The following is a 21659-nucleotide window of genomic DNA, read 5'->3' on the forward strand; positions in this document are numbered from 1 at the left end:
GGGAGGTAAACAAGATGGCGGCGGCGTGTCGGGCGCGGAAGGGGGAGGCGGCCCGGGGCGCCCGCGAGTGAGGCGCGGGGCGGCGAAAGGAGCGCGGGTGGCGGCACTTGCTGCCGCGGCCTTGGATAGGCTGGGCCCCCCTCGCCGCTCCGCCTCCTCCACACGCGCGGCGGCCGCGGCGAGGGGGACGCGCCGCCCGGGGCCCGGCACCTTCGGGAACCCCCCGGCCCGGAGCCTGCGGCCTGCGCCGCCTCGGCCGCCGGGAGTCCCGTGGAGTCCCCGCTGCCGCGCCGCCCCGCGGACCGGACGCTGAGGGCACTCGGGGCGGGGCGCGCGCTCGGGCAGACGTTTGCGGGGAGGGGGGCGCCTGCCGGGCCCCGGCGACCACCTTGGGGGTCGCGGGCCGGCTCGGGGGGCGCCCAGTGCGGGCCCTCGCGGGCGCCGGGCAGCGACCAGCCCTGAGCGGAGCTGTTGGCCGCGGCGGGAGGCCTCCCGGACGCCCCCAGCCCCCCGAACGCTCGCCCGGGCCGGCGGGAGTCGGCGCCCCCCGGGAGGTCCGCTCGGTCTTCCGCGGCGGAGCGTTTGCTCCTGGGACAGGCGGTGGGACCGGGGCGTCGCCGGAGACGCCCCCAGCGAAGTTGGGCTCTCCAGGTGTGGGGTCCCGGGGGGTAGCGACGTCGCGGACCCGGCCTGTGGGATGGGCGGCCCGGAGAAGATTGCGCTCGGCCGTGTTCATGCTTGTCCGTGGGCCTGAGGTCCCCGGAGGATGACCTAGCACTGAGAAGCCCCGGCCGGCCTCCCCAGGGTCCCCGAGGACGAAGTTGACCCTGACCGGGCCGTCTCCCAGTTCTGAGGCCCGGGTCCCACTGGAACTCGCGTCTGAGCCGCCGTCCCGGACGCCCGGTGCCCGCCGGTCCGCAGACCCTGCACCGGGCTTGGACTCGCAGCCGGGACTGACGTGTAGAACAATCGTTTCTGTTGGAAGAAGGGTTTTTCCCTTCCTTTTGGGGTTTTTGTTGCCTTTTTTTTTTTTCTTTGTAAAATTTTGGAGAAGGGAAGTCGGAACACAAGGAAGGACCGCTCACCCGCGGACTCAGGGCTGGCGGCGGGACTCCGGGACCCTGGGTCCAGCATGGAGGTGGTGGACCCGCAGCAGCTGGGCATGTTCACGGAGGGCGAGCTGATGTCGGTGGGTATGGACACGTTCATCCACCGCATCGACTCCACCGAGGTCATCTACCAGCCGCGCCGCAAGCGGGCCAAGCTCATCGGCAAGTACCTGATGGGGGACCTGCTGGGGGAAGGCTCTTACGGCAAGGTGAAGGAGGTGCTGGACTCGGAGACGCTGTGCAGGAGGGCCGTCAAGATCCTCAAGAAGAAGAAGTTGCGAAGGATCCCCAACGGGGAGGCCAACGTGAAGAAGTAAGTACGGCTTGCTGGGGTCGGGGCCGGGCCGGGCCAGTCACGGTGCTGATGGTTCTGTCTTCCTTCCTTCTCTCCTCCCTCCCTCCCTTACTTCCTCTTAACACCCTGAGCTGGACCCGTCTGGCGCCTGTGTCCTCCGTGCCAGGGAGAGCGTGGTTGGGGGCCTGCGTTACGGACTTTCACTCAGGCAAGGCCAGTTGTCGCAGCGGGGCGTGCGTTTGCATGGGCTCTTGGACTCCAGTTAAAATGCCCTGGTAGCGAAACCCTCCTGAGAAGGGAGCGGCCCCCAATCCCCTAAGACTAGCCCCTTGGCTCCCTCAGCTGTCCAAGGAGCAGAGGCGCCCAGTGGAATCAGCCTGTGTTTGTTTGGGCCCCGAGAGTTTGTGTGCGGCCGCCAACACGTTTTCTGCGCAGTGTGTGGCCGTTACTGGGGCCAGGCGAAATGTGATTTGTTTATCCTGTCAGAGGGGAACCCTGGGCTGCCAAAAATAACTGTTTGCACCGGCTTATCAGTCAGCAGGAGGGAAACGTAGCCTTTCCTCATTTGCCGGGGATGTGACGCTGGAAGCATCCCTGGCCGCCGGCGCTGGAAGCCCTGCCCGAGGGGGACTGTGCCTCCCTCCCGAATTGCATCCGGAACACCTTACTTTTCCAACTGACTTCTTCAGGCACGGGGCTGCCGCTGGGCATCCCGGACGCCTCTGCATCTGTGCGCGGAGAAGCTCCTACCTAGGGCAGCACGGGCCGGCCTGAGCCTCTCCCAGCTGGTGGGGGTGGCCGGGGGTGTCCCTGCCTTATCGCAACCAGACACGCTGCACCTGCCGCCGCCTGGCGGGCCCTGCCTGGGCCCCGCCCAGGCCCCGCTCCTCTCCCAGCCCTCTTAACTTTCAAAACTTTGCCTCCTGTTTCCAAGAAAGGACCTTATCTGCTGGGCTAGGCCTCGAGGGACTGGCAGGGACACCCTGCGCAGGGCACCATGACCTTGGAAGGAGGTCCGGGGAGGGGCTGCTGCGGTGTCTGCTCTCACCTCCCTCCTGCTCAGGGGCCCTGGGGCTCCTGCCGTGTCTGCTCTCACCTCCCTCCTGCTCAGGGGCCCTGGGGCTCCTGCGGTGTCTGCTCTCACCTCCCTCCTGCTCAGGTGCCCTGGGGCTGCTGCCGTGTCTGCTCTCACCTCTCTCCTGCTCAGGGGCCCTGGGGCTCACGTACTGTTTTTTTTTTTTTTTTTTTTGAGACGGAGTCTCGCTCTGTTCCCCAGGCTGGAGTGCAGTGGCGTGAACTGGGCTCACTGCAAGCTCCCCCTCCCGGGTTCACGCCATTCTCCTGCCTCAGCCTCCCGAGTAGCTGGGACTACAGGCACCCGTCACCACACCCGGCCAATTTTTTGTATTTTTCAGTAGAGACGGGGTTTCACCGTGTTAGCCAGGATGGTCTCAATCTCCTGACCTCGTGATCCGCCCGCCTCGGCCTCCCAAAGTGCTGGTACTACAGGCGTGAGTCAACGCGTGCGGCCTTTTTTTTTTTTTTCTTTCGAGACAGAGTTTCACAGTTGTTGCTCAGGCTGGAGTACGGTGGAGTGGTCTTGGCTCACTGCAATCTCCGCCCCCTGGGTTCAAGTGATTCTCGTGCCTCAGCCTCCCGAGTAGCTGGGATTACAGGTGCCTGCCACCGCGCCCAGCTAATTTTTTTTTTTTTTTTTTTTAGTAGAGACAGGGTTTCACCATCTTGGCCAGGTTGGTCTTGAACTTCTGACCTCGTGATCCACCTGCCTCAGCCTCCCAAAGTGCTGGGATTAAAGACGTGAGCCACCGCGCCTGGCCAGCACGCTTCTTAATCAGCATGCGGGCTGTGACATGCGGAAACCAGGGGCACAGGCTCTGAAGTTTGTACTCTGGAGCTGGAGCAGTCAGGATTAAATGGGAGCGGCTGGGAAGGGCGTGTTTCCACGAGGCCTTTCTGATGTCTCAGTGCCCAGTCTGGACCCGGGTAGAAGGCGTGGCCAGTGCCTTGAGTCAGTGGAGCAGTTGCCTGTGCCTGGTCTCTGTGAGATGGGTTGGTCAGGGGCTAGGCAGAGCCTGTGCTGGGGGTAGCAGGTGCCCTCTAAAGGGGCCAGTGACAGTCTCTCTCCCAGCAGTGAGAAACCCACGCTTAGGGGCCGGGCGCGGTGGCTCATGCCTGTAATCCCAGCACTTTGGGAGGCTGAGGTGGGTGGATCGCCTGAGGTCAGGAGTTCGAGACCAGCCTGGCCAACATGGTGAAACCCCATCTCTACTAAAAATACAAAAGTTAGCCGAGTGTGGTGGCGCGTGCCTGTAATCCCAGCTACTCCAGAGGCTGAGGCAGAACATTGCTGGAGCCTGGGAGGCGGAGCTTGCAGTGACCCGAGATCGCACCATTGCGCTCCAGCCTGGGCGACACAGCGAGACTCTGTCTCAAAAATAGATAAATAAATAAATAAATAAATAAATAAATAAATAATCTGGCTTGAGTTTTGACAAATGTATATGCAGGGTCAATGGGAAGACAGACGCTGGGGGGTGGAAGCCTGACTGTGAGAGTGAGCCCCCTGCTTTCCTGAACAGTCAGTGGAGGAGGTCCTGGGAGCTCAGGTGAGCACCTGAACGGTAGCGTGAGGGTCTTGGTGGAGACAGGCAAGAGGGTTGCAGGAACCTAGTCTGGCCCAGTGCCTGGGAGAACGGGAGGGAACACAGAGGCAGGGAGGCAGAGGGGTTTGCAGGACCTGGACTGGACTGTGCTTCGCAGCTACCCACAGCTTGACCCCACTGCCTTGAAGTGAGTGATGCACCCTCACTAGTGTTCAGCGTCCAATTTCATCCTGGCCCTGAGTGTGTAACGGCTTTGCCCTTGCGAGGCCCCCTGGGATGAGGGGTGAGCCCTGTCCCTTCCTGGTCACCGTCTGCCATCAGGAGCTGCCCCGCTTACAGCTGTGATTTAGGAGCCACTGCATTTCCTCCAGCCCCCTGGGTGCTGCCAGGGGGTCCTCCTATTCTGGGAGCTGGTGTGTTCTGACTGGAGGCTGCCACGTGCAGAGTGCTGTCAAGGAGAAGGGGTGTCCACTGCCCAGCCCTGAAGCCCAAGGCCTTGGCCAGCCTTGCTGCCAGCGCTGCAGGGAAAAAGCCTCCTTTGTGTGTGGGAAGCTTAATAAACTCCGCTCAGATTGTGTCTCGCAGCGAGTGTCTGGAACCTTCCAGACAAGCCTCAGGCGTCCGGTCCTCCAGTTGGTGTGGAAAGCGTGGGCGATCACCAAGCGGGGTGGGTTGGGGCAGATGGAGCCGGCGTGAGTCCTGTCCCTTCCCTTCCTTCCCAGAAAGGCAGCCCTGGAGTCCGTGCCTTGTCCCGCTGTCACCGGCAAAAAGTATAATCTTATTAGAAATAGGAAAGTTGCAAAAAGCATCAGTGAGTTAAAAAGAGGGCTGGGCATGTTTGGTCACGCCTGTAATCCCAGCACTTTGGGAGGCCAAGGCGGGTGGATCACCTGAGGTCGGGAGTTAGCCTGACCAACATGGTGAAACCCTGTCTCTACTAAAAATACAAAATTAGCTGAGTGTGGTGGCGCACGCCTGTAATCCCAGTTACTCTGGAGGCTGAGGCAAGAGAATCACTTGAACCTGGGAAGCAGAGGTTGCGGTGAGCCAAGACCATGCCATTGCACTCCAGCCTGGGTAACAAGAGTGAAACTCCGTCTCAAAAAAAAAAAGAAAAAAAAAAGGGCCGGGGCCGGGCATAGTGGCTCACGCCTGTAATCCCAGCACTTTGGGAGGCTGAGGCGGTTTGATCACAAGGTCAGAAGTTTGAGACCAGCCTGGCCAACATGGTGAAACCCTCTCTCTACTAAAAATAGAAAAATTAGCCAGGTGTGGTGGCACATGCCAATAATCCCAGCTACTTCATCTGAGGTCAGGAGTTCAAAACCAGCCTGGCCAATATGGCGAAACTCCGTCTCTACTAAAAATACAAAAATTAGCCAGGCGTGGTGGCGGGCGACTGTAGTCCAGCTACTGGCGAAGCTGAGGCAAGGAGAATCGCTTGAACCTGGGAGGCGGAGGTTGCGGTGAGCCGAGATCGCACCATTGCATTCCAGGCTGGGCAAGCCTAGGAGAGAAGAGCGAAATTGTGTCTCAAAAAAACAATTAATTAAAATAAAATCAGTGCCATAGGCTGTTTCTGGTAGGCAGTGGGTTCCTAGGGTGGAGCAGAGAAGGTCTGGAAAGGGTCGCCTGCACCCAGCCCGACTCCCCGTGCTTCTCGGGGGACAGCACGGCTAGCTGCTGCTGCGGAGCCCACAGTGGGGTTCTGGGGGGGGGTGCAGGCAGAAGGCCGCCATGCCTCCCTCCCCCTTTCCACCCCAGTGAGAGTGGGCTCGAAGGCAGGGAGTGTGCCCGCCTTGTGTAGCCTCCGCAGAGGCACCCAGGGCTGCCGTGAGCGCACAGCCTGGCGGTGTCCCACGGCCCTCCCCTTTCCTGTCACTTCCACCTGTTGCAAAACACTGTGCTTTCGTGTCTTTTCTTTCTACCTGTTTGGAAATGTGAAAATCACCGCTGCCGTAGGAAACGGGCCCAGATCCGGGCTGTGGCTCTCCCATCCGCACCGCCCCCGCGGTGTCCAGCCAGGAGGTGGGAGGTGGGCGGCACTCAGTGTGCCTGGTTGCAGCGATGATTGGCAGATGCTTGGACCTATGGTAAAGAGGATTTTCGCGAGCTGGGAGTCAGTCCTGGACTTTGTAGGTCTTTACATCCCAGGCGGTCTTTATGGGGTTCCAGCATCTGCTCAGGCCCCTGCGCCAGCCATGTGAGGCCTGGGTGTTCTCGAGGCCTCTGTTTGTGCCCCTCTCTGGGCAGCGGGAGGGACAGCTTTGAGACCCAGCGGGAGCTCAGGGGCTGGGCAGCCGCAGAACAGCGGGGGTAATGGGTCCACTGGGGGTTCTGGGCTGTGCACACAGTGGGCTTCCGGTGCCCAGCCAGCTGGGGCAGGCCTGGAATGTTGGTTCCTCTCCCAGGCTCTGGGGCGCTGCTGTAGCTGTCGAGGAATCAGTGAGGCGGCTGGACGGCCCGAATGTCCCACAAACGCCACCGTATTGCTCAAACTGGACTCAATTTTCTTAACACCTTTTTTTTTTTTTTTTTTGGAGACAGGGTCTCACTGTATCGCCGAGGCTGGAGTGCAGTGGCGCAATCATAGCTCTGGGCTCAGGTGACCCTCCTGCCCCCAAGGTAGCTGGGACTGCAGATGTGCGCCACCACACCCGGCTAGTTTTTTGTAGAGATGGGGTTTCGCCATGTTGTCCAGGCTGGTCTCAAACTCCTAGACTCAAGCTATCCGCCTGCCTGGGCCTCCCAGAGTGCTGGGATTACAGGCATGAGCCACTGCTTCGCCACGTTCACCTTTATTTATTTATTTATTTACTTATTTATTAATTTTTGAGACGGAGTCTCACTCTGTCCCCCAGGCTGGAGTGCTGTGGCACGATCTTGGCTCACTGCAAGCTCCGCCTCAGCCTCCCGAGTAAGCTGGAACTACAGGTGCCTGCCACCACGCCTGGCTAATTTTGTTTTTGTATTTTTAGTAGAGACGGGGTTTCACCGTGTTAGCCAGTATGGTCTCGATCTCCTGACCTTGTGATCCGCCCGCCTCGGCCTCCCAAAGTACTGGGATTACAGGCTTGAGTCACTGTGCCCGGCCCACCTTTTTATTTTTTATTTTATAGAGACAAGGTCTTGCTGTGTTGCCCAGGCTGGTCTTGAACCCCTGACCTTAAGTAATCCTCCCTGGCCTCCCAAAGTGCTGGGATTACAGGTGTAAGCCATAGTACTGGGCCTAAAGTTCACCTTTTTTTTTTTTTTTTTTTTGAGATGGAGTCTTGCTCTGTCACCCAGGCTGGAGTGCAGTGGCACAATCTTGGCTCACTGCAAGCTCTGCCTCCCGGGTTCACGCCATTCTCCTGCCTCAGCCTCCCGAGTAGCTGGGACTACAGGCGCCTGCCACCATGCCCAGCTAATTTTTTTGTATTTTTAGTAGAGATGGGGTTTCACCGTGTTAGCCAGGATGGTCTCGATCTCCTGACCTCGTGATCCGCCTGCCTCAGCCTCCCAAAGTGCTGGGGTTACAGGTGTGAGCCACCGCACCCGACAAAGTTCACCTTTTTAAAGTGTGTAATTCAGTGGCATATAGTACATTGACAGAGTTGCGCAACTATCACCTCTATCAGCTTCCAGAACATTCTTGTTACCCCAGAAGGAAACCCTGTCTCTGTCAGCCATCACTCCCCATTCCCTCCCCAGTCCCGGCACCCACGCATTCCCTTCCTGCCTCTGGATTGGCCTGTCCTGAACATTTCACACGAGTGGCGTCACACACCGCGTGGCCTTTTGCGTCCGGCTTGTCTCACGGAGTGTGCTGTCCTCAAGGGGCATCCGTGCCGTGGCCTGGGTCCGAACCTCTCTGCTGTTCACGGCTGCGTCACTTTCCAGTGTATGGAGGGCCACGCTGCGTTTGACTGCTCATCTGTGGCTGGACACTTGGGCTGCTCCCGCCTCTGCCTGTGAATTGTGGCTGCTTTGGTGCACGTGTGCTCAGCCGGCGTCCCTCTAGAATCCTCGAGGGCCTTGTTTCAGCCGCACCAGGAGGGATTCAGGGACCAGGGCACGCGGGTCTGGAGCTGGGTGTTCCTGGGTCTCCATGTGCCTCCCAGTCCTGCTCTGAGCCGTGGGAGGCCGGGGCGAGGGCCGGGCCCATCTCTTCCCTGTATTATCTGTTTCTAGGCAGACGGAGGCTCCTAGCCCCACCTCTCTGTGAGCTTGAGTGGCGTTTATGACTCTCCTTCCTATTTCCTGTCCTGCTAATCAACAAGTCAGCTAAACAGTCCATGCTGCCTGGGCAAGCCCAGTAGGCCCCTAACGTGGCACCTCGGAGCGGCTGGCGATGCCCCAAGAGCCGGGCTTCCCCCTCCTGGAGGCTGTTCCTGTTCCTCGCCAAGCTCTTAGGTTTCGCTGGGCCTCCTCTTCTGCTCTTTTTCTGGCTGGAGACGTCAGAGGAAGCCTGGCGATCTAGAGAAGCTGATGTGCACCCAGCATCCCGGAGGTGACTGCCACCAGGCGGGGGCGGCTCCACCCCCACTCCTCCCCTGGCATAAATCGGGGGACGCACGTGCCTGCGCAGAATGCCTTGGTCCCTTTTAATTAAACAGACAACCCAGTGTCCCTTGGTCTATGCTGACCTGCTCAGGAGTGCCTGGGCTCTTCCACGTTTCAGCTGCTGTGCGTCCTGCTGCTGTGAAGTGTCCCCATTGAGGTGGAGGCAGGGCAGGGCGCCTTCGGTGAGGGCGGGTCCTCCCGTGCCCGTCTCCCCATCTGTAGAATGAGGGCTCGTGGGGGAGACATGGTGTCGGCAGGTGGTGACCGGCGCAGGGAGGTTTCCGGGAGGGAGTCCTCCACCCTCATTTGCTTTTAGGGCCGTGCAGCCTCCCGAGCGGCCCCCACGGGGCTCTGAGGCTGCATGCAGGTTGAGCTCCTGGCCTCACTGCCCCTCCTCAGGGTTAGGACTGTGCTGGAGCCTGGGTGGGTGTGGGGTGGTCCCTGCACAGGCAGCAGGAGGTGGGCCAGAGCGGTGCTGGACCTGAAGGCCCGTGGCTCCCTGAGCTCCACTGAGGAGGCTGGAACAGTGTCCTGGGCCACCTTCCCTGCCGGTAGCTGGCTCCTGCTGAGGGAGGGGGTGCTTTCGCCTCCTGGTGGAGCATCAGGCTCTTGGGGCCTGTGCGTCCGAGCATCTGGCCTCTGCTGTCTGAAAACAGCACCTTCCCCGCCCCGCCACCACCGCATCTCCTCTGAATAGAAGGCAAGTCTTGCCTCCCAGGAATGGCCTGTGACCTTCATCAGCGGGGGAGGTTAGGGGCACACAGAGCCCTGGGGAACAAGGGGATCTGGGGCTTAGCCGGGCCTCTCGGGCCCACCCCGAGCTCTCCTGAGCAGCCTGGCAGGCAGGAAGGCGCTGGGCCCCGGGGCCTTTGCTGAGCCCAGCCTCACCCTCAGCGTTCCCCTCAATGCCCTGGGCGCCTGCCAGGCTGTGGACACAGGCCCTGGCCAGTTCTATAAATAACCTTGCCGGGCCCTGCTGGGAATTGGTGCCACCACCACATAGCCTAGAGAGAACGGAAACACAGGGCTTCTCAGCGAGCAGACCAGGCCTGTGGTGACCAGTGGAAGTGGGGGACGCTTTCAGGGCTGGGCAGCCCGGCAGGGCACCAGGCACAGCCAGGGGCCGGAACCAGTTGCTCACTGGCTCCTCTTCTGGGGGACTGTGTCCCTCTGTGCCCCGTCCCCCTCACACCTTCCTTTCCCTTCATTCTGCTCTCCTAGCCCCTCCCCAAGCTGGTGGCCACTTGTCCAGGCCCAGCCCTAGCACAGCGTGCAGCCCTGGCAGAGCCCAGGCCTTGGCCTTCTGAGGTTGCCCTGAGGGCAGTGAGCAGTGAGCCTTGGGACTGGTGCACTGGGAGGGAAAGGTGAGCCAAGGCTTCCTGCAAGAGGCAGCCCTGAGCTGGGGGTGGGGAAGGCTGGGTGGTGGGATACCCCTGACACCCCAAGTTTTTTTTTTTGAGATGGAGTCTTGCTCTGTCACCCAGGCTGAAGTGCAGTGGTGTGATCTCGGCTCACTGCAACCTCCGCCTCCCAGGTTCAAGCGATTCTCCTGCCTCAGCCTCCTGAGTAGCTGGGATTACAGGCGCCCATCACCATGCCCGGCTAATTTTTGTATTTTTAGTAGAGACAAGGTTTCACCATGTTGGCCAGGCTGGTTTCGAACTCCTGACCTCAGGTGATCCTCCCGCCTCGGCCTCCCATAGTGTCGGGATTACAGGCGTGAGTCACCGCGCCCGGCCCCCCAGCTGTTTTTTATGCTCCATGCTTGGGCTTCCTGTTAAGAATTAAAAAAGAAAAAAAAAAACTATGGAGATGGAATTTACATACTGTACAACTCACTCATTCACAGTGTACAATTCAGTGGTATTAAGTACATTCACACGGCTGTGCAACCACTACTTCTAATTCCAGAAAGTTCTGTCACCCCAAAAGCAAGCCCCATTCCCATTGTGTCACTCTCCATCCCCTCCACCAGCTCCTGGCCACTCTGAATCCACTTCCTGGCTCTGGATTGGCTTGTCCTGGATATTGCATAGAAATGGGATCCTGTCGGCCGGGCACGGTGGCTCACGAGAGCAAGAGATCCAGACCATCCTGGCCAACATGGTGAAACCCCATCTCTACTAAAAATACAAAAATTAGCTGGGCGTGGTTGCGGGCACCTGTAGTCCCAGCGACTCAGGGGCTGAGTCAGGAGAAATCGCTTGAACCCGGGAGGCGGAGGTTGCAGTGAGCTGAGATCATGCCATTGCACTCTGGCCTGGCGACAGAGTGAGACTCCGTCTCCAAAAAAAACAAAAAAAAAAAAACAAGAAATGGGATCCTGTCATCCCAGCGCTTTCCGAGGCCGAGGTGGGCAGATGACTTGAGCCTAGTAGTTCGAACGAGACCAGCCTGGGCAGCACGGTGAAACTGTCTCTACTAAAATACAAAAATTAGCTGGGCATGGTAGCACACGTCTGTAGTCCCAGCTACTTGCGGGGCTGAGATGGGAGGATCGCTTGAGCCTGGGAGGTGCACTCCAGCCTGGGCGACAGGGAAACCCTGTCTCAAAAAAAAAAAAAAAAGGCGTCACACACTGTGTGTCCTTTAGTGTCTCAGTGTGACATCCTCAAGGTGCAGCTAGGCTGTGGCTCGAGTCAGAGCCTCACTGGTTTTTGTGGCTGAGTCTTGTTGAGTGCGTGGATGGGCTGTGCTGATCCTCGTCTGTGGAAGGGCCCCTGGGTGGTTCCACATCTCCGCTGCTGTGCGTCCTGCTGCTGTGACATCTCGTGCTCCGTTTCTGCGTGGCGTGTACTGTTCCTCAGGGTGTGTACCTGGGAGTGGAGCTGCTGGCTCACAGGGTAACAGACCTTTGGAGAAGCTGCAGACGCTTCCACGCCCACCCACTGGGTGTGAGGACCTTGCTCCTCGTCATTTCTGTTTTTGTTTAATTTTTTCTTTTATGAGACAGGGTCTTACTCTGTTGTCCAGGCTGGAGTGCAGTAGCACGATCACAGGTAACTACAGGCTCAAGTGATCCTCCCACCTGAGCCTCCCGAGTAGCTAGGACTTGAGGCACGTACCTCCACACCTGGCTAATTTTTGTATTTTTAGTAGAGACAGGGTTTCGCCGTGTTGCTCAGGCTGGTCTCGAACTCCTGAGCTCAGGTGATCCACCCGCCTTGGCCTCCTATAGTGCTGGGAGAAATGAAGTGTCGGCGACAGGGCGGCAGCTGCAGAGGGGGCTGTGCTCTGTGGCCTGTGGAGGGGGCCGTGCTCTCTGGCCTGTTGTGCCCGACCCTTGTGACAGGCAGGTGGGCGTGGCCAACTGGGCGGCAGCTGCAGAGGGGGCAGTGACAGGCGGGTGGGTGTGGCAGGACCCCACAATGTCTCTTTCTGTGGCGTCTCCTTCTTCGCCTGCCCCTTCCTATGGGCCATCCTTCCAGCTCACCTGCGGCCTACCCTCCAAGGAGTGGGACCCTCGGAGTTGGGAGCGCTTGGCAGCGTGGGACTGTACTGTGTGAGGGAGACATCACCAGGGCTCCAACTCACCCTGGCTCCTGCCACAGTCTGGGCTCCATCTATGCTACCATTGCAGTAGTCTGGTTTCTAGGATGCAGAACTGTTACTGAGTTACAAAGCTCAATTAAGAGTGTCCTTTGGGAGGCCGAGGCGGGCGGATCACAAGGTCAGGAGATCGAGACCATCCTGGCCAATATGGTGAAACCCTGTCTGTACTAAAATACAAAAAATTAGCCGGCTGTGGTGACACGTGCCTGTAGTCCCAGCTACTCGGGAGGCTGAGGCAGGGAAATCACTTGAACCTGGGAGGCAGAGGTTGCAGTGAGCTGAGATCGGGCCACCGTGCTCCAGCCTGGGGACAGAGCAAGACTCCGTCTCAGGAAAAAAAAAAAAAAAAGAGTGTCCTAACTGTGTCCTCCAAAGCCCTCGCCGGCCGATGACAGACTGGAGGGCGCTGTGCTCCCACCCCCTACCGCCCTGAGCCTGGACGCGTGGCCCCTGCGGGGCCCTTTCCCACAGCACTGTGAACTCACGGCTTCTCTCTCGGGAAGGGAGGAGGTACGCCACTTCCACGGGGAGATGGGGAGGCCGACTCCAGGGATCCAGGCCATCATCCTGACGTCGGGTCGGCTGATACACCCCTGTCCTCTCTGTCCCAGGGAAATTCAGCTACTGAGGAGGTTACGGCACAAAAATGTCATCCAGCTGGTGGATGTGTTATACAACGAAGAGAAGCAGAAAATATATCCTTTCCGGTGTTGGGGCCGCGGGGCCTCCGTGGGAGGGACTGGGGCCCTGGGTCCGCCTGCCTCGAGGCCTGCTCCTCTTCCCGTCTCCTTGAAGGAGCCTGGCACACGAGGGCCGTGGCCTTCCCTGGTTCCCCGGAAGTCAGCCATTGTGGCAGTGGCTGCGCAGCTTGCTGAAAGGGGCCCTGAGCCCCCGCCCCTGTGTCTTGGGCCCGTGGGGTGTCAAGACCCTTTTTTCTCAGAGTCTCCTCCCAGGCTAACCAGGGGTGTAGCCAGGGTCTGCCTGAGACAGGCCACGCAGGCTGACTGTTGTGGGCCATTTTGGTCGTGGCTGGGCGTGTCCTCGTGTCATCTGTGGACACCCCCATGGGTCTTACGGGCACAGCCTCCCTATGAGGACTTTGCTTCCTGAGGCCCTGTGCCCAGAGCAAGAGCCAGAAGTGGTCCTGAGGCTGGGGCTGTGTTCCCTGAGCCACGCGGTCAGGGGCCCTGGGCCCGTCCTGCATGGACCCGAGCCTGCTTGGGGGGGCGTCCAGGAGGCACCATCCCCCGCCCATGGGCAGGGTGGGGGACGTGAGCCCCGCAGGAACGCTGCCCCAGGAGTCAGCCCTGTCCTCCCCTTCCCCGTAGGCTCCTTCCTCCTGGGACGCTGGGGCCCCTGGGCCTTTTCAGAGGGGTGGCTGAGGGCAGGGCGGGCCCTGGTCCCGAGGAGGGGCAGGATGGGTGCAGAGGGTCCCTCCAGAGCCCCTTCTCTGGCCCCCGTGCTCCCCGGGCCTGTGAGTGGGGCCGCCCCCTGAGCTGTGTGTCCTTAGCGCCCCACGTATATGGTGATGGAGTACTGCGTGTGTGGCATGCAGGAAATGCTGGACAGCGTGCCGGAGAAGCGTTTCCCGGTGTGCCAGGCCCACGGGTGCGTGCGCGGGGCAGGGGCCAGGGTGGGGCGGGGGCCGGGGGCCAGGCAGGGCAGGCTCCTTTCCGTGAGGCCACACTGCTTGTCCTGATGTTCATTGACATGTAGGCCCAAGTTTTTTTGTTTTTTTGTTTTTTTGTTTTTTTTTCGAGATGGAGTCTCACTCTGTCTCCCAGGCTGGAGTGCAATGGTGCGATCTCGGCTCACTGCAAGCTCCGCCTCCCGGGTTCACGCCATTCTCCTGCCTCAGCCTTCCGAGTAGCTGGGATTACAGGCGCCCGCCACCACGCCCGGCTAATTTTTTGTATTTTTAGTAGAGACAGCGTTTCACCGTGTTAGCCAGGATGGTCTCGAACTCCTGACCTCGTGATCTGCCTGCCTCAGCCTCCCAAAGTGCTGGGATTACAGGCGTGGGCCACCACGCCCGGCCTTGTAAAGGCCCAAGTTTTTAAAAACAGTTTTGGGGTCCCCCATGTGTGGCATCCACAGGCAGGGCTGCTGCCAATCTCCCGCCTCCATCTTTGCTGGGCCTGCTGCCTGAGGCCAGCGGCCTGCTTCCAGCCCGTCGCTGGCAGCCGCCTGCCCTGACCGGATCTCCTGGATGCAGGTCTGTGGCCTCAGAGTCAGGGCCCCTTGCTGCTGCAGGACCGCAGGGGCAGGGAGGGGCCTGCTGTTCCAGCAAGACTTTGGGGTGCAGCCGGCCTGTGGCCCACAGGAAAATGAGACCTGTGGACATCCGGGGCCCTGCCAGACGTGGCTCGGCCGGACGAGGGTGGTCACTGCAGGCGCAGGTGTGGCTCCCTGCCGGACCCAGCCTTTCCTCTGTCCTGTGTGCCTGGACCTCTGTGACTTCCCAGCTGGGCCTGTGGTGTTTGGGAGGCTCCCAGGCAGCTGCAAAGGGGACCCCTGTGAGGGGCAGGGAGGCCTCGGCCCCACGACGGGTGTGTGCTGCCTGCAGGTACTTCTGTCAGCTGATTGACGGCCTGGAGTACCTGCACAGCCAGGGCATTGTGCACAAGGACATCAAGCCCGGGAACCTGCTGCTCACCACCGGTGGCACCCTCAAAATCTCCGACCTGGGCGTGGCCGAGGTAGGCACGTGCTAGGGGGGGCCCTGGGGCGCCCCCTCCCGGGCACTCCCTGAGGGCTGCACGGCACCGCCACAGGCACTGCACCCGTTCGCGGCGGACGACACCTGCCGGACCAGCCAGGGCTCCCCGGCTTTCCAGCCGCCCGAGATTGCCAACGGCCTGGACACCTTCTCCGGCTTCAAGGTGGACATCTGGTCAGCTGGGGTCACCCTGTAAGTGCCCCGGCCCCCCCGGCACTCGCCACACGCACACTCCGAGGGGCCTCTGCGTCTTGGGCAGCTGCTGGCCTGTGGGCGCAGGGCGTGGCCACCGGCCCAGACCCTCTCTGGCCACAGCTGCTAGGGGGTGCTTACTTTATGGAAATGTAACTCATACGGCAGATAGTGGTTCACCCGTGTGAAGTGCAGCCTGGCCCGTCAGGGATCTTCACAGAGTGGCACAGCCGACCCTCCTCCCAGAGCCCCACAGGGAAGCTGGGCGGGTGACAGCAGCTCCAGGCCCCTTCCCCGGGTGGGTCCAGAGGACACTCCCCTCCTACCCCGTAGCCTCCACTAGTGGGAGGTGGTGAAGACAGAGGTGTCCTTGAGTCCACAGGGCCTCTGGTCCAGCAGCCACGGGATGCCTCCGTCCCTGGGGCAGAGCTGGGGCTCCTAGGGCGTCAACCACCTTGACTGACCACGCCTTTCTTCCCTCCCCTCGAAATGAAGCTACAACATCACCACGGGTCTGTACCCCTTCGAAGGGGACAACATCTACAAGTTGTTTGAGAACATCGGGAAGGGGAGCTACGCCATCCCGGGCGACTGTGGCCCCCCGCTCTCTGACCTGCTGAAAGGTGGGAGCCTCGTCCCTCTGCCCGCAGCCCCAAGGAGGCGGGGCTTTTGTGCAGAAATGTAGGGTTGGGGGTGTCAGGTGGGGGGCTATTGGCCCCGAGACCCCAGCAGGCCTTGAGAGGACTGAGTGGAGAGGCCGACCTCCCCGCAGGGCCTGGTTTGCCGGGTCCCTCAGCTCCACCCTGCTTCTGGGCCCTGTTCACCCTCCGAGCTCCCACCCCAGAGGGCAGTGCTGCCCTGCGCCTCCCCCAGCCCCACCCTCGGGGGCTCCCTGGCTTGCAGGGTCTGTCAGGCTTGTCCTGCTGCACTTCCTACGCATGGCAGCAGGTGGCACTGGCCGTCCGTCCATCTGCCCAGTGGCCTTGGGAGAATGGAACCGCCCTGGCCGTCCAGCCCAGCCCTGTCTCCCTGCCAGCCGCGCACAGGCTGTCCCCGGCATGTCCCAGGAGTGGAGTGGCCTCTGTCAGGGAGACCGCCTGTGCGCGGGGCCCCCCTTAGGAGCATCCAGGTATCACCCAGGGCCTGACAACAGAGGCTGGGCAGGCGGGGACGGTTGGCGGGGTCTCAGGCCCGTGCCCAGCTGACTGGCTCCTCGCCTGCTTCTCCTCAGGGATGCTTGAGTACGAGCCGGCCAAGAGGTTCTCCATCCGGCAGATCCGGCAGCACAGGTGAGCGGCCCCTGGGGCAGTGGGGCCGAGGCTGCAGGGAGGCCGGCCATGTGGGCAGCTGGTTGAGTGGGCGCCAGAGCAGGGCGTGGTGGGGGTGCCAGGCTGGGCTGGGGCCAGACCCCGTGCAGCGCCCGCAGTTCTCAGGGCCCGAGTGGGGTCTCTGGGCAGTGCCCTGTTACTGGCCAGACCCAGGCCTCGTCCGAACTGGGGTCTGAGTGAGGACGTGCGTCCGTCCCTGCCCTAGGCATGGAGACGCGCCGGGAAGGGCACAGCTGGTCCCGAACACTGGCGAGAGCCTCTCTTTTCCCTCCTCCTGGGGCTTCCAGCAGCAGGGTGTGGCTGGGATCCAGCCCAGGGCCCCCAGCTCCATGACAGGGAAGACAGAGCAGCGGGCGGGGTCAGCAGGCCCCACAGTGCCGCGTCCCTCACCTCGTGGGCTCTGCTCCTCTGCACCAGCCCCTGGAGGCCCTTGAGCCCTCTGCTGGAGCCCCTCCGAGCCCCGAGGCCACCCACTGAGACCGGCTCTGGGAGTGGGAGTGTCCGGACCCCTGAGGCGCTGGTGCTGATTGTGCCTTGGGGGTCTCTGCACAGCTCAGGTCACCTGGGCGCCTGGCGGGGACTGGGGCTGCCCCCCGATAGCCTCCTGGGCTGGGATGTGCTCAGGGCCCCCCAGACCCCCTTCTGGCCTTTGCTGGCTTTGCAGCCAGCATCCATCTGGTGGGTGCTGGCTTCTGAGTGCCACCTGGGACACAGGCCTCAGGGTGGAGGGGACATCTGTCAGGCTTGGAGTCAGGTCAGCCTGCCTGCTCCTGGAGGACATGGCTGAGCTTCTGTGGTCACAGCCACCCCTTGCATGGCCTGGTCCCAGCTCCTGAGTGTGTGGCAGGTACCCTGGGCACGGAGGAGCTGGGTCAGACAACTGGACCACCCTGGTGCCAGCCTGACGGGCGCCACTGCTTCTGGGCGTTTGCAGCTGGTTCCGGAAGAAACATCCTCCGGCTGAAGCACCAGTGCCCATCCCACCGAGCCCAGACACCAAGGACCGGTGGCGCAGCATGACTGTGGTGCCGTACTTGGAGGACCTGCACGGCGCGGACGAGCACGAGGACCTCTTCGACATCGAGGATGACATCATCTACACTCAGGACTTCACGGTGCCCGGTGAGTCCGGCGGGGGCCCTGCCCGGCTCTGCTGACTCGGCCAGGATGTCCCACGGGAGCAGGGTGCCTGCCTGTCTGCAACAAGGACAGCTTCTGCCCTTTGGTGGCCAATCCCACGTCCCCAAAGCCTCCAGCCCAACTGCAGGCTGCCTCCGCCCTGCGGGCCGCTGGGACACGGCTGAAAGGTGTGGGGTCAGCGGGGGCACCAGCCCAGGCCTGTCTGGCCAGGAGGGTTCCTCAGGCGTCTCTCCGGGTGCTGCCCAGCCAGGCACCGCCCACCGGCCTTGGCCTGAGTCCCAGCAGGAACAGGCGGGGGAGCCCCAGGGTCGGGGGAGGGTAGGTGGGAGTCAGGGTGCAGGGTGGCCCCTCAGACAGCTGGCATGAGAGAGGGTCCAGTGGCCCTCCCTCCCGTCGTCCCTGAGGCCTGCCCGCTGGCCCTGATGCCGGCCGCCCTTCTTCCCTAGGTGGCGAGGAGGCGTCTGAGGCAGGGCTTAGAGCGGAGCGCGGCTTGCAGAAGAGCGAGGGCTCAGACCTTTCAGGAGAGGAAGCCTCGCGGCCGGCGCCGCAGTAGTGCCTGAGGAGGAGCTCAGGGCCTTAGCGTAGGGGCGGCCCACATTGGCAGCCAGCCCCTCCCCGCCATGCTCCCGGCTTGGCTGTGTTCGGCCCAGGGCTGGGCCGTGTCATAAAGAGTTTTGCAGTGTATCTGCAGGTGGATGCTTGCTGCGCTCGGGCTGGAGCCTGAGGGGGCTTTCTGTTTTACTGTTTCAGCGGGAAGTGGTGGGCAGGGGCCGGCCTGAGAAGGGGGGTACGCCAGGCAGGTTGGGATGTGAGGGCCCAGTGCACAGGGTCCACCCCCGGGCCGAGGGTCCCAGAATAGTGGGGGCCCTGCAGAGAGCCCCCCATTAGGTCCCTCAGCACTCCCGGGCCCCTCATCAAACCCCTAGGCTCAGCTCAGTAGCTGGTCCCCAGGAGGGTACAGTGTGGGGGCCCCCGAGAGCACAGTGTATGGGGGTCCCCGGGGGGTACAGTGTCTGGGGGGCCCCCCAGGAGGGTACAGCGTGCGTGGGGCCCCCAGGGTCACAGGGTCTCGACTCCTGGGCTCTTTGGATTTGCAGCACCACGACCGTCGCATCTGGTCTGTTGGAGTTGGGAGGTGCTGCTGGGTACCTTGGTCACTGGGGTGTGCTGGGAGGTGGGGGCCCCTCATGGTGCCCATCCTTGGGGCCTGGCTGCAATTTGACCCCAGGCCCAGGGTCTTCTGCCTTTCAGAGCCCTGGTGCCCTGAGACGGGCAGCCAGGCAAATCCCAGGCAGGAGGGCCAGTTAGGGCAGGTCGCCAGAGTCCCTACTGGGACGTGGACCACATGCTGACCCCCACGGCCGCCCCTGCAGGCCAGGATCCCTGAGCCAGGACCCGGCACTGGCTTCCCTCCTGGGGACCCTCAGGCCTGTGTGAGACCTGGGCTGCCCTGGGGTGAGGTGCCTGGGAGGAGAGCAGGGGCTGGGCCACCTTTTTCATGACCCTGCTAAGCCCACTGTGGGTGCTGAGGAGGAGTACCCAGCAGGGGGAAGGGCCGCCGGACCACTCGGCATGGCTGAGGCCTCAGTACTCAGTACTGGGTACTCAGGTGGACGCCCCTCCCACTGCTCAGATGCTGGGGACAGCCTCAACTTCAGGCTTCAGCGTGAGCCCCATCCCTGACCTGCAGAGCCCCCTTGCATTGGGGCAGGACAGCCCGGCGCCCTCGGGTCAGGCCATCCTCTGCACTCTGCCGGGGCTGCTGCATCGGCCCCTGCGTGCCTCCACTTTGGCCCCACATGTCCCTACCCAAGATGCGGGTCCTGCTGCCAAAACCCAGATCCCAGGGAAGGGGCTTGGGCTAGATCCTGGGCACCAGTGCAGACAGGAGTGTGGGGTGGGGCAAGGGCCCAGTGGCGGCTGTGCCCACTGATGCAGAGCTGGGGCACCTTGTCCACAGGGTCTGCCCCACCAGAGACGGGCTGGGCGCAAGCTCAGACCTATGGGTGCAGTTGGTGCCTCCTCACCAAGGTTTTTTTTATCTTTTTTTTTTTTGGAGACAGAGTCTTGCTCTGTCGCCCAGGCTGGAGTGCCGTGGTGCGATCTCGGCTCACTGCAACCTCCACCTCCCGGATTCAAGCAATTCTGCCTCAGCCTCCTGAGTAGCTGGCATTACAAGTGCGCACCAGCACGCCCGGCTAATTTTTGTATGTTTAGTAGAGACAGGGTTTCACCATGTTGGTCAGGCTGGTCTCAAACTCCTAACCTCGTGATCTGCCCACCTCGGCCTCCCAAAGTGCTGGGATTACAAGCGTGAGCCACTGCGACTGGCCCAAGGTGCTTTTTTAAAGCTAGTGACTTCCTGTGCACATGGGGTGGGTGTGTGGCAAGTTCTGGAAGCTGCTGAGTCAGCTACTGGTCCCTTCTCGGAGCTGGGGCTCTGCACTGGGCACATGAGCTCTGGGGCAGCCCGGGGCGGCCTCCCACTGACTTCGCCCGGGAGGGGCCTCGGGGATGGCTCAGCAGCCAGTGTGTTCGCGGAGTCCTCGCCAACCACCACGGCTCCTGGCAGGGACAGTACGTGGGCAGCTTCCTGCACTTCCCCCTGCCATTGTGAGAACAGTGTCCACCTGGGCAGGGTGAGCAGCCCCAGGCCTGTGGGTTTCACCGGGGTGCTGGTGATAGTTGGTGGCTAGCAGGGACTGGGGGCAGCTGGGGGCCCTGGCAGGCTGAGCTCTGCTCCCCGCATGGTTCTGTGCTGGCATTTCGCGTGCCTGGCCCGAGCCTGGCCCTCCTGTGTCCTCACAGGTGAGCATGTGGCGGTTCCTGGGCCTCTAGAACCAACCATGGGCCAGGGTGCCCCAGGGGAGCACGGGAGGGTCCTGTCCTGTCAGCTTGCCTCCTACTCATGAGGTCCCTGCAGTCAGTACCTGGGTGGGGTCCCACCTGGGGCCATGGCAGGTGCAACAGACGTGGTGGAGGGGACACTCCTGCCCAGGCCATCTGCGGGAGGCTCAGCCCCGGGGGGTGCCTCCCAGAGCTGCTGGGGGGCAGCATTTCAGGCTGGATACACCTGGGCCTGACCCGGGGGCGGGCATGGCCTGGGCGGCAGCTGTAAGTGCGTCCCCGTGGTGGGGGCCAGCCAGGTCCCTGTGGCTCTGGGGGTGCGCCCCTCAGCTCAGGCCACACTTGCCGTCTCCCTCCCAGGACAGGTCCCAGAAGAGGAGGCCAGTCAGAATGGACAGCGCCGGGGCCTCCCCAAGGCCGTGTGTATGAACGGCACAGAGGCGGCGCAGCTGAGCACCAAATCCAGGGCGGAGGGCCGGGCCCCCAACCCTGCCCGCAAGGCCTGCTCCGCCAGCAGCAAGATCCGCCGGCTGTCGGCCTGCAAGCAGCAGTGAGGCTGGCCGCCTGCAGGTGGGGCACGGCGGGGCCCGGGTGGGGCATGTGGGGACAACGCCTGGATGCCACAGCCAGCTGTGAGCATAGCCCGCGCTGGTCAGTCATGGTGACCGTCACGTGGCTGCGCGTCGTTGCCATGTGGCCTTTGGGTGGCTTGGCCACGTAACGATCCCCGTGGAGGGTGCCGTCTCGGGGCCTGGTGTCTGGCCAGCGTGCTGGTCATGGAGGCCTATGTGTGGCGGGGCTCTGGGGGGGCGTGCCGTCCTCACAGCCACCTCTCAGAGTGGGTGCATTCCGAGGACCCTGCCCTGGGCCTGGCGCCCCCTCCCCATGCCCGGGCTGCTCCCAGGAAAGGCTTATGCTGGGCTCAGCCCAGAGGCTTTTGAGCACCAGTGGGTGGTGGGTGGTGGGGAGGGGCCGTGGCCTCCATGGCTCTGCCGGGGTGCCGCAGGTTCTGAGCCAGCTGCCAAGTATGGCTGAGGCTGAGTCGCGCCAGATGCTGCCCTGTCTCTCCCTGTGTGCCTGCCTCCTCTCCCAGCCCCAGCCCCGGGTGGGAGATGGAGTCCTAGAGGTGTCAGAGACCCTTGTTACCTGCCGAGGATGCGGGGTGGATGGGGGCCCGAGGCTGAAGCCCCTGCCTTGCCACAGCCCCTCTCCCAGGTTTTGGGGGCCACTGCCTGAGTTACATGTCTGTCCCCCAAATGGGTGCCCACAGCCCATCCACCAGAGTCAGAGCCCGCCAGGCCCCACTGC

At 62.1% G+C, this 21659-nt stretch overlaps 1 protein-coding gene across 3 annotated transcripts in view; it reads left to right on the plus strand.

Moving 5' to 3' along the window:
* The window catches only part of STK11 (serine/threonine kinase 11), a 22683-nt gene continuing 1024 nt past the window's right edge, over positions 1 to 21659 (plus strand). For 2 of the 3 annotated variants that reach the window (XM_024351141.2, XM_024351142.3), the window contains exons 1-9: positions 2 to 1422; positions 12737 to 12820; positions 13644 to 13733; positions 14692 to 14824; positions 14900 to 15036; positions 15532 to 15659; positions 16268 to 16325; positions 17299 to 17486; positions 20712 to 20921. In XM_024351141.2, the coding sequence (XP_024206909.2) occupies positions 1133 to 1422; positions 12737 to 12820; positions 13644 to 13733; positions 14692 to 14824; positions 14900 to 15036; positions 15532 to 15659; positions 16268 to 16325; positions 17299 to 17486; positions 20712 to 20905 (1302 nt within the window). In that variant the 5' untranslated portion in view covers positions 2 to 1132 and the 3' untranslated portion in view covers positions 20906 to 20921. Of the gene's footprint in view, positions 1423 to 12736; positions 12821 to 13643; positions 13734 to 14691; positions 14825 to 14899; positions 15037 to 15531; positions 15660 to 16267; positions 16326 to 17298; positions 17487 to 17950; positions 20922 to 21659 lie in introns of all 3 variants that reach the window. The other variant, XR_008541063.2, reaches the window with a different exon arrangement.

Source organism: Pan troglodytes, chromosome 20 (genome assembly GCF_028858775.2).
Source record: "Pan troglodytes isolate AG18354 chromosome 20, NHGRI_mPanTro3-v2.0_pri, whole genome shotgun sequence".
Lineage (NCBI taxonomy): Eukaryota > Metazoa > Chordata > Mammalia > Primates > Hominidae > Pan > Pan troglodytes.